Source organism: Lepidothrix coronata, unplaced genomic scaffold (assembly GCF_001604755.1).
Source record: "Lepidothrix coronata isolate B3197 unplaced genomic scaffold, Lepidothrix_coronata-1.0 Scaffold210, whole genome shotgun sequence".
NCBI classification, from domain to species: Eukaryota; Metazoa; Chordata; class Aves; order Passeriformes; family Pipridae; genus Lepidothrix; species Lepidothrix coronata.
Window position 1 is genome coordinate 668,006 of NW_016690390.1, and position 14,204 is coordinate 682,209.

Genomic DNA, 14,204 nt, shown 5'->3' on the forward strand with positions numbered 1-14,204 from the left:
GGTCCCTCCGGTCCCTCCCCACCGTCCTCACAGTCTCACACGGACGTGTCCAGCAGGCTCCTCTTTATTACAGCCTTGCCAATGCACATAAAGAAAATGTACCATACAAACCCCATGGGCTTCACATCTAGAAACCCTTTTGTTTCATGTCTTATGCAGAGGCTTTTTTATTTCTCTTAATGTCTTTCTTAAATTCAAGCTAGTAAATAACAGAGCTTCACCACTGTCCTGTCATCAACAGCATCTAAACATTTTGGTGACACTGCTCAGAACTGGTATGGGCAGGACAGGCTGAATTCCAGCCTTGAATTCTGCCTTAAGCAGCGTTATCACTGCTGGCATAATGTGAAACTGAGGAGTTTGAGGAATTATTTTTTTTTTTAATCCCCAGAAATGTTCCTATTCAGAGAAGACACAAACATAACATAAGCAATACAAAAATATTTTGGAAATAAACTGTACAGTCTACAAGACAGAGACTGAAAATCAACTAAACCTTAACTCTCCTTTCGTTGCTTTCACAAAGAGCTTTGGAAAAGATCCTACTTTCAGTTTTGGACCAGGGAAAAGTCCCATATAAAAACGTTCTACATTTCTCCCTTTGCACAGCTTGACAAAGGAAATCATGTCCTAGGGGCACAGCAAGCCAGCGTGATGTTTCATATCATGGGACTGCTTTTCCCACTTAATTCATTCATGTTGGATAAGAAGAGGTAATTTTCAGACATTAAATTTAGATTAAGTCATGACTGGTAGGAAAACCACTTGATCTCATTATAAATATGCCTTGACCTAAGTGAAACAATTAGAGGATAAAATAATTCTTAAAAGTCTAATAGTCTGTTTTTATAGAGTATGCTGTAGTGGGAGATAGTGAACAGATGATGAGATATTAGGTTTCTCAGACTCAAAAGGATTACACAAAATAAAGCAAACCTAATCTTTTAAGAGATCATTCCCTAAAACTGGGTCAAAAAATGTTGCCTTCCTTTGTCAGCAGTTATTAAAACTGAGAAAATCCTTCCTGATAAGAAAGTATTTAACAGGATTTCATAGGAGAGATAAGTACACCAGAAGACATTTAGCTATAATTAGGAATGCTCATTGATTTACTCTATTCAAACCACCAAGTGTTGGTCAAGACTTGAAAATACTTGATAAATTCACAGAGATTTTCTAAGTATGTAGTTTCCCACACAATTTTATGTTAGAAGAGCAGTATCTGAGGTGGACACAATCATCCTTTATTAAAGTCAGCCACCTCTCTGTGCTCCTTTTACCAGTGCCAGGAGGAGAAGAGATGTTTGTGTTTCCAGGTTGAAGTTTGCTTCTGCTTCCTCGGGCGTGAAGATGAGCTCAGGGAGGTCAGATGGAACCGGCTTGGATTTGTTTCAAAAAGCCAGCGTGAAGGAGGATGAAGGGTTCCTTCCCAGGAGATGAGAACAGCAACACACCCCTAATCAGAGCACTAATGCCTTGCCTTTGGCTATTTGCTTTCTAACTGGAGGATTGGAAGCCTCTCTGCCAAGAGAGATTGTGCAGTTTCCATCTTTGGAGGTTTTCAAGACCCAACAGCATAAACTCCTGAGTAACTCGCCTTGGTCTCATAACTGATGTTGCTTTGAGCAGGAGGCTGGACTACAGACCTCCTTAGAACCCTTCCAACCTCAGGTATTTTGTGGTTCGACTATTTTCATCCATTTTACCTCTAACATCTTTGGCTTTCCTCGGATATCAAACTGATATCTGAAACTAGGCTTGAAAGTTCATTTGCATAAAGCATGGCCAGAAAAAAGTTGTTTAACTGCTTTATATGACTGCTTTAAAGAGTTTAACTGCTTTATATGACTGAGACATGTGACCCAGCCAGAAAAAGGTAAGAAATCTCTGTACGAGATGAAAATAATGTGAGAGCTCTTTAAAAAAAAAAAAAAAAAAAAAAGAGAGGTAAAAAAGGTGAGGAATTACAAGTCCTTTGAAATACATATCACCAGCCTGTATGTGTTTGCAAAACAAACTGGAACTGCAAAATAACTAACGAGACACGTTTAAAGCACTACAGCCTCCAGCGTCCTGCATAATAAGGGCCAAAATAGCTTTTGGGCACATCCTCCCCTGGCTTGCAAGGTTATATATCGTACAGTCTAAGCTGCTCCTTCAGACATCTCTCCAAACGTGTCACTTTTTTCCTTCATCAGTGTGAAGATGGCAGCCAGCTGCTCTCTCTGAACCCTGTCAAGAAGAAAAGGAGAAGTAGGAATAGCCGGTCCCCAGAAGGCACTTGGAGCAAGAACACGATGGTCAAATGAAACACGGAGCCAAACGCAGGTCACTGTACAAGCCTTACTGGCTGCAGGAAATCTGCCCATGTGAGATAAGACAGAGAGAGCCTCTGGTTCTCCTTCCTCCCCTTTCCCATCTGCCCCATCATCCTACACGTCTCTCTGCACTTCTTTCAATATGGAGATAAACCAGACTGCTTTAACACTAGCTTTGGAGTTCCTTAAGGCTTATCTATGCTCACAGTTTCAAGATAACTTGAAACTCTGTTTCTCAAGATAACTTGACATGTGGAATTTCATAAGACCAGCATGTCCCAATTTAGCAGACTCCACAATGAACCTGGATTAAGATTCAACAGCAGTGTCCTTTTATTCTGTAATGAGAGTATGTAGATACAGAGTAATTCAGGAATAGCTATTAAATTCGAAATGCATATCCCACCTTAAAACTAGAGACCAGACTACCTCTCAGTGTGGACATGACTTTAATCAACCAGTGGAAAATAAGATCACAGATAGGAATTTGCTTTGATTCGAGTTTGTCTGCCAGTGGGAAATGGTGAGATGGACCCAGGCAGCCAGTCCAGCAATGAGGTGACCCCAGTGTGGGCAGAGGCTGACCAGTGGACCACCCATATTTCCTTAGTAGATGATTAGACCCGTTTCCCCATAGCAGAGAATATCTTGATTTTTCCCTACCCTGAAGCAGTTAAGCATTTTACACAAAGATTGATATCTGTGACAGGGCTTTATTTGTGGAAGCTTTATAGGAGGGCTTATACTGGTCATACACCTACTTGTCATCATTCAGGGATATAGGAGAGTGGGCAGCACAGGAGTGTCATTTGCTCACAAGTAGCTCATGAACTGATGTAACTGTCTACAAAATCCTCTTTTGGGTTAAAATGATTGTGCACATGGCTCCAGGCAGGGCTGGCTGTGGACTGGTACGTTCCCACTGCTGGACTCCTACCTGACTGAGGTCACATTGCTGTATTGCCCAACACATCTTGTACCTGACTCTCCTGTGTGAGATTAAAAGAACTAATGAGGTTGTGATGCTTTACAGCTGTAACAAGGGAGAAGCTTTCTATTACATTCTATTACTTCAAGGCTCATTTTGCCTCTGCATGAGCGTGGGACCAGAATTCAGTGGCACCTTAGAGCACAGATCTGCCACAATCCCAGCTCCTCCTGCTTGTTTAGCATCTTTAGACCTCCCGTGGGCTAGAAAGACAAAATCTGGCATTTGCTTCCACGTGGTCATCCTTTCAAGAGTCCTCCTTCCTGCCACAGCCAGCTTCCCACATCGGGCTTTAAACCATTTAATTAATCCATTTAAATACACGCCACTAGATAACCTGGGGTAGTCTTCCTGCAAGGCCAGTGTGGAGAAGCTATCAGCTGTTCCAGTAACAGGAGAGGTAGTAATAACTATTGACAGGCAAACCCAGGACAGAGTCTTTGCTTGGAAGGAAGGACAGCATCAACCCACGAGCAGCAACCACCCCATGAACAAGATCAGTGGAAGGAGACAGGAGTGAGTAGAGGAACCTTTTTCATGTGCTGAACTCCTGCTCTGTGTTTTTCCCTCTCCTGGGCTAAGCCCCAGCAGAAGCAGAAACACAACAGCCTGTCCTCTCAGCGCTGCTGAAGCAAACAGGGCAGGAAAAAAGCAGATCCTGGCTAAATCAAGCTTGTTTGCCAGTTCTATTGCAATTAAAATGCAACGGTCCTGAGGCCAAACATATCCCAATAATGATGTGGGATCTTTCAGTTATGAAAGCCTGGATTTGTCTGTCTCTTCTGTAATGTTTTGTGCTCACATGAAGAGCCGCCCTTTCCAGACGAGAGGAAGGGAAGCGGGGTCGTTAGTGATCAATATTTTATTTTAGATCACCGCTGGGCACCAGAGGGCACGTTGCCAGTCTGGTGTGGAGAAATTCAATACACAGCCTGGCCTCCTGTGTCTGCAATGCATGCCAGCTGGGAGTGCTCCACGCAGGTCTGCATCCCTCACTCGTTATTTCACAGACATTAACACTGCTGAAAGCTCCCCAAAGGCCTGTTTCCTTGTCTCCAAAATCAGGATCACAGACAGTATTCGCTCTACTCTTTTTAAGCACAACATCAATGCATTTTGGCTCTCCCCTCTATCATGACTGTGCATTTGAAAAACAGAAAAAAGAGCCATTGCTGCTGTTACTTCTCTGTGCTACATAACCTACAACAAAGGGACAGCAAAACAAAGATAAAGAGAGAAAAGAGCCTGGGAAGGAAGAGTAAGGCATCACAAACATGAAACTGTGTTCAAAGAGGAGCTTCTCCTATCAAAGGCGACCTTGCAAAACAACTTTGTAGTGCTTCGGGTTGGTTTTGTTTGGGTTTTTTTAATGAGTTCAGATCAAACCTACCCCGTTCACAAGTAAAATCATCCTCTCTTCCCATAAGTGCTGCCCTTAAAACTACTTGGATTCGGGAAGTCAAACAGGATTTTACTTATTGCTGACAAAATAGATTAATTAAGGATTTTCAAAGTAGCCTAATTCTTCTTGATAGGCAATTGAATTTGCATACTTAGCTCCCCTGGGCTCTTTTTAGACATTTCAGTCCAAGTCTTTTGCAAGTAACTGGAGGTTTGGATCAGCGAGCTATAGGTATGTTAGAAAACCCCATTTCAAGAACTGCTTGGCACCCACGTCCACAGCAGCTGAAATCCTGGGCAGAGCTCAGCACTGGGAACTGCTCTGCGGACAAACAAGACCAGAATCCTGCTGCAACAGTGTTGCTCCAGCAGAAATAAGGTAATATCCCTGATTTTCCCCCTGATCTGACTCTATTGTTAAGGAAGCCAGTGGAATCATTTAGGTGGTAAAAGGCATAGGAGGGCAGAGCATACCTGTAACCTAAAATCCAGATTTTCAACACAAATCTCTTGAGAAAGAAGTTACAAGCTGCTGGAGGCAGGGAGAACAAGCACAAACCAAATAAACTATTCAAAGGTTTATTGGACCAAACAAAGGCAATTTTTACAGATTCAAGCCACTAGAATTACAGTCCTTTGTATAAGAGCCACCATCAGATACAAAATGAACAAACAAAACAAACAAAAGTAAAAAATACCCAGACAGCCATTTGAGTTGAAGAAATAGGTTGGCTTGCTGCCACTAGCAAAAAATCTGGACTCAACTATAGACTTTGCTGGATGTACATATTGCCATGTAACTTAAACACAACGTATATAAGGCATTCTTTGCATAGTTGGGTGCTCGGGACACAGTCAGCCAGCCAGCACCGAGGGGAGACAGCGGCTGTACCAGCGGGATGTTGAAGCAGAGGGTCCAGATGTGCCTAAATTCATATGCAAACCACTGAACACGCTTGCAGTTGTCGGCTGGGAAGGGGCAGCCCAGCCTCTTCTAAAGCTGAAGCCTCCTGCTGTTCTTTAAATGAGCCCTTTTATTGAGAGTCTGCCAACCCCGGGCGCTGGAAAGGACAACTGTGTACAAGGTTTCAAGTATTGTCTGCATAGGAATTAAAAAGGGAGGGAAAAAAAAAAGCAGCCTGTTGGGTTTCTGATATGTTTGCAGCATTAGCCAAGAGGCTGTCGTGAAAGAGGAGCTTTGAAGGACACATCCCCACCCAGCCTGGTGTTTCTACAACACCACTAGAGGACTCAGACCCTCTTCTGTCTCTCACAGACTAGCTGGGTTTGATTTAAAACCTGCCATGTCTGAAGCAGGAATATGTGCCCAGCCAAAATAATCTGCTGTATGTGACAGTGCCGGGGGGCAATGTAGAACTCTGGCTCCCATGGACAAGCCACAGGGCTACCAAGAGAAGAGGGCACTGGAACAGCAGGCAGGCAGAGGAACGGGGAATGTGCCTCTCCCAGGACCCCCACTGTCTGATCCTGAGCCAGAGGAAACCCCCGATGCCACAGCTACCTCCTTGGGCCTCTCCTCTTGGGAAATGGAATAGGGAAAAGTGAGGATCCAGATATTTACAGCAGCCAAAGTGTGGTCTCCTAAACCTCTGCCACAAACAGAACAGCTAAACTATCAATCTTCAGCACTTCCCGAGTCTCCTGAACACCTACAGAATCAGGTCTCTGCTAAAATAACTACAGAAGCAAGATTTGAGTCAGTCCAGTCTGCCATACCTCATGTGGACCCCCCTTTGTCCCTCCACCCCTCAGAGTAAAGCAGCTTTGTACAACATTTGAAATCACAGGGAGTTCCCACCCCCCAGAAATAAAGAGGAGTTTGGCCCCAGGACAAAACAACTTGAGAGTCTGGTACAAAATCCAGGCTGGTCTAGGAGAAGAGCTATGGTTTGTCCACCCCAGGAAAGGAACAACACAGATTTCATGGCCTAATACATGGTAAGGAACACAACAGACTCGCTGCATATTTAGTGTTCCCTTCGGGTTCTGTTTGGGGGAGAGGGAGGAAGGTTCATCCCAGCCCCCCAGACACAACTCAAGTCACTGCTTGGGCCCAGCCCCAGTCCATGGAGCCACACAACAGGATCTCCTCAAACTTGACACCATGGGAGTTTTTGAAGAACTCAACTTCAGACCAAGAGGGGATCCCAAGTTTTGAGGGTTTATGGATTTCTCTTATGGGCGTGTTTGGTTGGTTTTGGTATTTCTCTCAAGCCTTTAAGGATGCCAAGGGATGCCTTTAGGAGGAGGCTAGGGACAACTTCATATAGTCTTCAGGTCTGCAAAGAGAAACAGGGAGAGAAATCATTTCAGTCATTTCACCCCTCAGGTTGGTTCATTATTATTCACATAAATGAGCAGGTGGAACACTCAGAGTGTGTGTGTGTGTGTGTTAGGGGGAAGGCAAGGCAACTTCTCCCCCTCAGGGCAGAACAAGCCACTGTTTGCGAACATCATGCCTCTAAGAAAGGATTTTGCTTCAAAATCACCTGCAGCAGGATAGTCGAAACTCAATCAGAAGTGTAAATCCTCTTGTTCTGGCACCAATCTAAGTTACAGCCCTTCTGACCTACTAATGAGAGCTGGAGAAGCCCAACTAATTGGAAGCTTTCATTAGCTGCCTCACCATCCTGTGCAGAGCCTCCCTGGGCTGCTGGCACCCTTGTCCAGCCCAGATTCCTCTTCCCACCTGCAGCCATACGAGCCAGGAACGAGTACTAGTTTCTCAAGGCAGTGTCGACCCTTCTCAATCTTCCCACGGATGTGTCTGTTCAAGGGAAGGAGGTAAAAACCCCAGACTCTCTGCAGGTCACAAAGCTTCCTTTTGTTGGGAAGCTCTCCCAGTATCCCAGGGAAGGAGGGTGAGATGATTAGATGTGTTTTATGTAGGGGGACATCCAGGCACTCCCTCAAGGTCTTGCAGCATGTTGTTGACAGAGCCAGGGCTAGAAAACGTGGTCTCAGCTTGAACCTTTCACTCTGCCCTTACTGCCCCAGCATCTCTCATGGATCAATGCTCCACAACAGGGAACACTCAACAGAAGGCTGGGCAGCTGCCCACGGACAGAGACCTGCACTGAGGTGGAGGGAAGCTACAACACACATTACCTGGGCACTTACAAACACACACAGATGCACTCCAGCCTAATTCCTCCTGAATTCAATCGGGTTCATTGTCCATAACACCTGAACCTCATTTAAAAGTCGCCCACTCCTGCCATCCACCAAGTAACAGCCTCATTTCTTCCTCTTTTCTTCTGCAAAACCTTCCCTTCTCCAGCAGCCTCGCCAGCACAGCCGGTGACCCGGATCCCGGGCGGGAGATGCCGGGTGAAGCATCACGCGGGACCGCGGTTACTCGAGCGACGTTGCGGAGGCTCAGTGGCCGGACCATTAGGACAAAGAAAGGAAATTCTCCGGGGTGGATAATCGCTCCGCAGGATCCGCGGTGCCGAGGACCGGATCATCCCGCTCAAGTCACGCAAGCATAATCAGATTTCACGTGTGAGGGCATAAGCTCGTTGCCACGGGGGCCCAGGAGGGGAGGTCCCCTCCAGCCCGCCGCAGTTGGAGCAGGGAGGGATGGAGGATGTCAGAGCGTCTCAGTGGTAACCCCTCACAGGAATATTCACCTCCAGGACAGGGCCAGGCTGGCAGTTGGGGTGAGAAGACCTCAAAACAAGCATGGCCTTAATGGAGGATGTCCATCAGAGCCATAAATTCCCACCTGCACAACAGGGATACCCCTTTCTGCTCCTGGAGAAAGCTGTGAGGGGGATTAGACTAAAGAGCACAAGGCAGCCCCTCACTGGGACATTGGGGCCATATAACCCCCCAGACTGAGAAGCTCTGGCATTGCTGCCACAGAACCTGAAAGTCTTAATTAACTTGGGATGGAGGCTCAGAGATTTGAGCCACTGCTTATGCTTGGCTCTTCTCTCCTTTCCATTCTCCTTGGATCAGCATGCTTTCCCCCAGCAGCACATCAATCAAACCAGGTTAGGGTCTTCTTTTGCCAGAAGCTGTATCCTTTCTTCAGATATAGATTATCCAAATATCTGCTCTGGCCCAAGCTCAGGCCCAAGTCGCTGAATCATATGATCTGTCAGCTGGACATGGTTCTGTGTAAGGAACAGCTGGAGAACAAGGAGCCCAGACAAAAGCAGGTCCTGGAATATGAGGGTGGCTCAGGGACTGAAGATCTCAAAGACCATGCTTTTCCTGAAGCATGGAAACTGCAAGTCCTGGTGGCATCAGAAGCATTCCCCACACTCCAGCTCAGCCATGGCATTGGCACAGGGGTTCTTGCTTTTGAGAGCAGACAGCACTGACAAACTGGCATTCCCACGTGCATTTATCTCTTGTGTGCAAAAGTCTGCAGCAGATCAGGAAATCCTGTAGCCAATCTGTAACCTATAGCTTTCTAAAGGAGTCCTGAGTCACTCAGAAGATTCCATAGCATCTTGCTGTAACCACCTCTGGCATGTGCCCTTTTTAGAAGGTTCACTTAGAAAGCTGATTTTCAGAAGAATGGAGCATTCCCAACTCCTTTCCTTGGCTTAGCTTGTCAGGACCATCAGCTGTCTGAAATCCTGGCAATCTGGCTTCAGACTCTTCGCACTCCAAACAAACTAGGACTGACCTTTGAGGATCAAGATCAAGTGAAGAAAGGCCCTGAGTGCTGGGCAGACCTGGCAATGGGTGGTCAAGCTCTCCCCAGGCAGTTCTCTCCCATCTCACTGCTGGGGTTGGTCCCATCATCCCTGTCCCTGTTTCTTTACCATGGGGACAGCTACCATCTCATTTCTGGTAGTGACCATAACCCACTCTTCTCTGGGATCAAGATATCACAGGAAGAATAAGAGGAATGACATATTAAATCTAAGCTTTCCTGGTGGTCCCATAAGCGGAGACCAGTTCCTTCAGCCAAACAGTAAAACACAAAGAGAGGATTTAAATGCTGAACAGGGAGACAGTGCTTAGACAAGAGAAGAGTGGGAGAGTGAAAAGTACCAAAAGGAGCTTCTATCAACACAAATCTGATATTCCTCCAGTGGGACAGAGAAGTTGAAAGGTGCATTTGACATTGGACAATACCTCAGGAACACCAGTGGGGGCTGCCGGAGCTGGTATGACCAGGGAGCACAAGTCACACAGCCATTAGGACAGGGGCTGTTGAGAAGTCAGTGGGGTCAGGGGCTGTGTCACCCCCCAAGCAGACCTGGCCCACCACCGTTTCAAGGCAGAAGCCTCCCACATTTCCCAGCCACAGCAGCAACAGCCAAGAAGGCCAAAGCACAGCCAAGAAGGTGGCTCAGGCTTCGGACCAGCTCAGCCAAGAGGCCATGACCACCTCCAAGAATCATGTGCCCATTCCCTTGCAACACTCCTGACCCCCCAGCCAACACCAGAGCAGTGGGAAAAGCCATGGATGGGCCAGCCTGCATTTTCCTCCGGTGTTTGTACTTCAGCTTGCTGCCTACCAGTTTGCTCCCAGCCTGGTGTGATATCCCGATTCCCCATAGCCCTCAGTCTCTCCTGGCTGCAGAGGAGCTGCAGGGGAGGCAGAGCCAGGCTCCCAGTGAATTAGCAGGCAGAGAACAGCCAGCTGCCCATGCTGCACAGGGTTAAGCAGAAGCAGATGAAGAAAAGTTGTGAGCGCTGGGTGAGGGAGACACAGAGAAGCAGCCACAAGCTACAACAATTCAGGACCTGAGCCAGAAGAAAACACCCAGGAGCTCCAGCAGAGTTGCTGTCTGAACTGAAATCTCGTGCCAAGGCAGGGTCAGAGACTCTCACGCTGCAAAGCCTACGGGGGAGTTTGCAAAGGTTTCCTCTCTGGGACAGGAGGAGGAGAAGGGGAAGGGGCTTCCTGGCCTCCCTTTCCCTGGCTTTCCAAGGGAGGCATCCTGAGTTCCTCAGTTTTTAAAGCTGCTGGGGATTCATGACTCAGTCATGACTATAAATACGGCCAGAGCTCCAGTCCATTGACATCTCATAGGTCAGAGGACATTTTCCCTTGGGATATGGTGTAGGCAGAGAACAGCACCAGGCCACCAGCAGACTCCCTCCTTGTACAAGTGGAGCTTGGGACCTATGGAGGGAGTGTCAGAGCAGGGGGATCTCAGCAGGAACCCCCAAACACACAGTGCCCTTTCCTACAAGAGGCAGGTGGGAGGGAAACCCTCATGCACTGGGTGTTTTGTGGCTGAAAGCAGCCTTGCCTGTGGTGGGGCCATCCCCATGGCTGGTGGCTGCATGAAGCAGTGGCCAGCCTGACCTGCAGAGTCCCACAGCCCTGGGCTCTGCAGTCCCTTGCTGCTCCCTTCCCCTTGCTGCTGCTCCTCTTCCCTCAGCCCGGGATGACTATCGTGCTGCAGAAGATGAGAAGCAAACAAATAATAAAACCCCAATAAAAGCCCAAACTTACCAGCTTCCCTCATCCACAAGAAGCACCATGCTGGACAGGACAGGACAGGACAACAAAGCCACTGGGAAGGGGGAAGGTTAGCAAAAGAGAAGGAAGGAGAGAGAGGCCCAGATTTCATGCCATACAGAGAGGGGAGCAAGCAAGCAAGCCAGGGTTATGTGATGGCAATGCAGGGGGTGGACAGGGACAGATGCCAACAGGGACAGCTCTCCCAAAATGCAACCTCCTCCAGCCCTGTCCACCCACTTATTTTTGGAGGGCCACTAGTGGAGATATTTGAAATAGGTCGAAGTCTGTCAACACAGTCATTAAACCCCTGCAGCTGTTTCCTGCCCTTGTGAGCTCCAGAGTTGTCATCACCAGCATTGTCTCATTCAAAAATGGACTTCAGCACGGTTGTCCCTCAAGCCACAGCTGCATCCCCACTTTGATCCAGGATGCCTGGCAGAGCAGGAAATGGTCTCTCCTCCATTCCCTAGAGCCAGGGTCTGCCCAGGGCACCCTGCCTTGCTGAAACTCCAGGATCCAAGCGCAGTTTTATTCAGTGCCTTGTAACCAAGAGGCACTCTGAAACCACCTGAGGAGGAGACAGGTTTCCATTGCTAAGCTACCACCAAGAAAAGGGATGAGAGTGAGATTTACAGCCATCCAATTCCCCTTGCATGAATCCAAACTTGCAGTTGAACCCTAGTCTTAAACCCAGTCTGTATTAAAGCAGTGTCGCCTCAACCCATCCACGGCTGGCCAGGAAGTGAGAAGGGAGGATTGAGAGGCAGGAGGAGAGTTTGCTCCTAGAATGGGTCATCTGGCTATGGGAACTGAGCCTTAGCCAGGGAAACTGGGCAGCCATCCCTACCTTCTCCTTGGTCTTACAGAGGCTGACTGTGGTCTGGGGAATCACCTGCTCCATCCATGAGTGCCCTGCCAACAGCAGAGCGTGTCTGAGCGGTTTGGTGCCATTTACTCAGACCCTGTTCAAGGGGTCTGTAACGGTGCCCTAGCCAGGGCCCCATGGGGCAACTTCTGGCTCTTCACTCCCACCTCTCCCTCAATCTCTGAAACAAGACAGAGGACAGAGAGGTGAGACCTTTCCACAGCCTGTCAGTTGGGATCTGCTCTCCTTGCTCCAGCCAACACACCTAGTCAATAGTGACAAGGGCAGAGCACAGACGGCTCAAACCCTCGGCATCACCGAGGCCAACTAGGGCTTGGCTGGGACCTGCTCTGCCTCAGGGAAAGAGTCTCTTAAAGCAGAGACCCAAGGGGATGGTTTCTCCTCATTGTTTTCTCTTTTACTATGAGTGGAGCCTTGTTGCAGCTGTCAATGCTCAGCAGAGCCCTGACCATACTCATTTCTAACTAAAAAAAAACAAACCACTAACCTCTTTCAACCTTAAGGGAGGTTTCAAGAGCAGCTGGCAGTGACCATTCCAATCTATCCATGAGGTCCAGGCCCTGAAGGCACACTGGGGAGCCCTTCCTCTTGCTCCCTCACCCACACGAGGTGCCCAGCCAGGACAGCAATACCCAACAGCCAGCACTTGGGGGCTGTGTCTCACACCTACAACCTCAGCCCTGCCTAAGCAGGGGCAGCTGCACCACCACAACTCATATCTCCTGAACTAAAGCTTTGCACCATGGCAGCTACAGATGGCCAAAAGCCTCAGGTGCAGAAGAGAAGGATTAGGGAAATACACTGTGCTGCCTTGACCAAGGGCTGCATCCTTCCCCTGCACTCTTCCCCTTCCTGCCCAGACTGTTTTTCTCCCCCAGGGGAGCAAAGGCTACGTGCTTCTGTTCTAAAAGTACTGGTGACCCACCAGGTGTGATCAAGCACAGCCACCACCCCAGCAGATGTATTTGCCAACTGGATTTACTATTCTCCTCCCTCACTGAGCACTCCCTTTATTTTTTAAGACCAGAAGCAGGAAATTGCATCACTCAGTAAAGGTCACATTCCTTCCCCTTTTAGTCCAGATTTAGCACCAGTTTGAAACCACAAGACTCAAGTGAATACCAGGGAGGACAACCACAACTTCTGCAGGGATGCAGGTTAGAACAGAAGTGGGTTTTTTGGTTAAATAGCCAAATCCATTGCGTGTCCATCCTCTCCTGTCTGAATCCTATAGCTCCTCCCAGAACAGAAAAGGAATACTTTCAATGGCATCTCCAAAAACAAAGGATCCCAAAATTCAGACTTGTGGTCTACTGATCAACACAACAAGTAGCCTCAAGGGAATCTGGGGGTACCACTTGCATTTTTGGAATGTTGCTTACAAGATGCTTCACATGGGAACCTGTTGGTCCATGGGAAAACTGGAGGAGTGGCAGGGCTAAAAGCAAACACTAAATCTGTTTCAACTTTGGTAACACACCTTAGGACTAACCACCCACTCAGCAGCCCAAATTTTCTAAATCAGTAAAAAGAAGTGGTTGTGGGATATCCAACTTCAGGCATCCAAGATGGAAGAGGTGATCATCCCAATGTGAGAGCCCTCATTTCCCCTGGAGTGCTCATGGAAAGTGAGATGGAAGCAGAGAGGAGCAGGCTCATTAATCTGTTATGAGGCGGGAAGGGGAGGGACATGGGGAGGGAGGTGGGACAGGCAACCAACTGCAGCTCAGGAACAAACCCTCCCCTGGAAAGTAAGACCCAAAACCAAAACAAAGCAAAAAAAAAAAAATCGCAAACCAACACATGAGCAGATGTTACCAGTGGTACCACTACTTCTAAGTAGCAGCATTTCCTTACCAAAAAGATTTGCAAGAATGTTTGTGGCCGAGGACCTAAGGTACTTGCTACAGAGATGTGAGATCAGAGGTCAGCTCAATCCTGCAACATAAAGGCGGCAAACCTGGGTCACAGCAGGTCAGCAGCACAGTCGGGGTGCATGGAATGGGGGATAGGGATGGAAGGACAAGGAGAAGGATGCAGGACAAGGCTGAGCCACTGCGCTCAGCTCGCCCAGGAGCTTACCTGGCAGCAGCCCTGCCCCCTTGCACCGCCTGCGAGGCCTGCAATGAAAAGCTGCTGATGCCGCAGTGA

At 48.0% G+C, this 14,204-nt stretch overlaps 1 protein-coding gene across 1 annotated transcript in view; it reads right to left on the reverse strand.

The window, feature by feature from the left end:
• Nucleotides 1–48: 48 nt before the first annotated feature.
• The window catches only part of MXRA7 (matrix remodeling associated 7), a 30,131-nt gene continuing 15,975 nt past the window's right edge, over nucleotides 49–14,204 (reverse strand). The window contains 2 exon segments of the mRNA XM_017832978.1: nucleotides 49–2,162; nucleotides 2,164–2,232. Coding sequence (XP_017688467.1) covers nucleotides 2,129–2,162; nucleotides 2,164–2,232 — 103 coding nt within the window. The 3' untranslated portion in view covers nucleotides 49–2,128.